Here is a 3,499-nt window from a genome sequence, read left to right on the forward strand (position 1 = left end):
AACAACATTCAATTCCTGATCCACAACTAGCACTTCACATGGAATTTACAGGACTGTGCTGGTGTCTATCAATGCGCAAGATTCAAAGAAAAACTTATTGTCAGTCCCTCCAATAAGCATACCTTTGAACATATACATATGCGAACCCTGGGACAGGGGGAGAAGTCATATTTGGAGCCACTATTGTTGAGGCATAGAAGACATTTTAAACAAGACAGACAATTACAATTGTAGTAAATCTGTTGCACACTTAATAGCATGACAAATCAACAGTCAAACTTAATGCAGAGCTCAAACAAAGAATTACCTTGGTTTAAAACCTTAATTTAAATTAAGTATTATACATTACTGGCCATAGGTACTGATTGTGGACAGTTTAAAGGAAAACTTTTGTCCCTTCAAAACACTAGTTTGTAATATACATCAAACATTCCAAACTTAATTACCATAAGTCTTGCATCATAAACAGTGCAACACGTTTGTAGGTTTTATTCTGCGATTAAATCAATTCCAGCTCCAGTGCTTTAGTCAAATATTTATACAATAATTTCATTCCGTAGCCCAACAGGGTCAAGCAAATTGAAATTTCAAAAGAAAATAAAATCAGTTGTTCATGATCAGTTTGTCACTACCAACTTGTACGAGATACAAATTAAGTACTGAAAATTCACAGAAGAGCAACCAATAGTCTGGAGACAAAGCAGCAACTCCAAATTCTTATTTTTATCCCACACGCTGCAGTCATGTGACAAAAGCATGCTTGTTTTTCATTGGACTGTCCGTCGAGTTTAGATATGAATAACTTCCATTTATAGGCTCTCTCTCAAAACATGTTACTCAAAAATGATTTAGATAGCCCAGTGGAGCACTAACAAAACAAAACCAAAACGTTAACTACAACAAAAGGCTTTTAGGGGATAGATGGCACTGCAGGAGTTGGGTGCATTATCACCCATGGTAATGACTTTTTTATGCAAGTGAGAACATGTAATCTCCCCGTCTGAGGACACTCCAGCACAGATGTAACCACATAAAAACGGACAGACAGGAAGATCCCATAGCAATAGAGTTGTTGATGGCCACATAGGCCAGCCCAAGAGTTCTTCTGGATTTGCCTGCCCCACCAAGTGCCCTGAGGTCGGTTGCATTTCAGCCTCACGCGACTAAGAATTTTAAAGCAGTCTTTTGAAAGAGGCTGCAAACAAAAATCATGCAAATTACAACTTAAAACTTTTCTCCAGACCACAAGAAAATCTTCCATCATCAAAACTAACAAAGCTACATTTGAATCCAGCACAACTGTTACTTCAAATAGAACCTACAAAGGAAAATTTGTAATTGTTAGTCACTTTGATAAACATATCTTCGCAAAGATACAGCATGTAGACCCCCTACATGTGGCCTGGCACACCAGGTACTGACTTAAGTGTCTGTTGTACGAGACTCCTACAAGGAACAGCCTCCACCCTAGATCCCCGATTGAAAGGATTCCCTTACAGAGATTCCTCCAATTGGCTTGTTTGCTGCTGTAACGCAAATCTGGGTGGCGAAGAGGAGTAGGTGCAGCAGTAGTCCACAGAGAAAGCCTCTTTGTGCTGTTTTAAAAGTGCATAAAACTAGTTTTCTACAGACGAGCCAAATTATGCGAAGCAAGTTCAAAGGCAGGTTTTCGCTTAGTGGTCAACATTAAGCTCTGGATGGACGGGTTCAGTTCGTCTGGAAACCCACCACGCATTTAAGTCACCTCAATCCGGTGCATTCTCGGGCCGAGTACAAGAGTCATGAGGCTACGGATGGCTTGACCAAGTACTGGTAACTGACCTATGTCAGCACCATCCAGCCTGCTCCTCCGCCATGCAACACGCCCGAGTCTGGACAGACCAACAGCCCAGACCCTCTCCTCCGGCAGCCACCTTAAGCCAAGTTCTTAAGTAGAGGCTCCCCGACTCGCTGTACTAAAAAAAACTGAAAACGGGGCAAACAAATTTCAAACGTTCAAATCAAAGCAAAGCCCTTGCAAAATAAAACAGGGCTGAAACGCAGTTGGTCAATGTGGCAACCTTGTAATCGTTTATAATAAAATATGAGGCTGGATGAACACAGCAGGCCCAGCAGCATCTCAGGAGCACAAAAGCTGCTGGGCCTGCTGTGTTCTTCCAGCCTCACATATCACTTGTAATCGTTTATACGGGTTATGGAAATCTGACAGTGTCTGTCTTGTTAATAATTGCTATTTTTAGTAATTGTCGTGCTTTTAATAAAAAAAAGGATGTTTTTGTATCGTCCCAAAACATTCAACGATTACGGACAACTGACAGTCACTTTCATGATCTGCAGACACAGGCAAGAAGAATCAGTCAGGGCACATTACGGTGTACTAATGTCCCATACAACCCAAATTTCTGCTCATGGCTCCTAGTATTATCAAGGCCACCAAAGACACAAAGCGACAAGTGAATGCCAACCTCCCACCCTCCATCGCCAATCCCCACTTAGGTCGGGCGGCCGTCGGAGCCAACTTCAAGCTTCGGTCCGAGATTTCCGGCCATTAGAAGCGTCTCCGACCTTTCGGGCTCACTCACCTGCCTTACGCCCAGCAACAGTATGGCTAACAAGAGGGGGGCTGGTAGCCCCCGAGGCTCAGCCATGACCCGGCTCACTCACTCAGGAGGGTTGGTAGTGAGGAAACGCTGTCAGTGGCCAGTCTCCCTCCATACTTCACGGCTCCAACCGCCAGCGGACAACACGCAGCTCGGGGGCGCGCGCACATCCGGCCTGGGCTGGCGCGCGCACAACCCAATTCCCTTCTCATTGGTTCAAAACTAGGAGCTCGGACAGAATTGGGAGGAACACCCACGTGACTGCAGGCGACGGCGTGCATAATCCATGAAACCTGTTGACAGTAACCAATCATCTTTCTCGAGCGATAGGCGGGACCTCAAGATTAACGAATCGGAAACTGGTGCGCGTCAGGGGCTGGGTCTTTACAAACGAAAGTGACAGCTCTGACACGTGGAGCTGTTTTGTTTGTAAATGTTGGAGACAGCTTCCAGTAACTTCCTGTTCCGGGAGCATGCTGACGGCGCAAACAACACCACTTTACATTACTAAGAACCCAATAGAAAACACTAGCAACGATCTAATGTAGGTACGGGCGTAGGCCAGTCCCGAGAGACCGTTTCTATCATTCATCCGCAATCAGACAAAAGCAAAGCAAATCCACTCTCAGCAGTTCTTAACCGTAGTTAAAGATAGAAAATACTGGTAAAATTCAAGAGGTTTAGCAGCATTCAGTACACAGTATGTGTTTGCAGTTCAATTAATTCTTTGGAACACGATTAAAATTGGTAGTTTTTCTCTCCACACATGCTACCAGACCTGTCGAGTTTCTTCAGTATACACAGTATTTTGTTTGTGTAGTTCTGGTGATACTCCACATTAGACCCACAACAGAAGACAACACAAATTTAATACTGTAAAGTAACAAACTTTAATTGGC

The 3,499-nt window shown here is 43.8% G+C and overlaps 1 protein-coding gene across 1 annotated transcript in view; it reads right to left on the reverse strand.

The window, feature by feature from the left end:
• ern2 (endoplasmic reticulum to nucleus signaling 2) overlaps positions 1–2,743 on the reverse strand; it is a 98,386-nt gene extending 95,643 nt beyond the window's left edge. The window contains exon 1 of the mRNA XM_048552241.1: positions 2,583–2,743. Within this exon, the coding sequence (XP_048408198.1) occupies positions 2,583–2,648 (66 nt within the window). The 5' untranslated portion in view covers positions 2,649–2,743. The remainder of the gene's footprint in view (positions 1–2,582) is intronic.
• Between the last annotated feature and the right edge of the window lie 756 nt (positions 2,744–3,499).

The sequence above is a fragment of the Stegostoma tigrinum genome, chromosome 23, assembly GCF_030684315.1.
Source record: "Stegostoma tigrinum isolate sSteTig4 chromosome 23, sSteTig4.hap1, whole genome shotgun sequence".
NCBI lineage: Eukaryota > Metazoa > Chordata > Chondrichthyes > Orectolobiformes > Stegostomatidae > Stegostoma > Stegostoma tigrinum.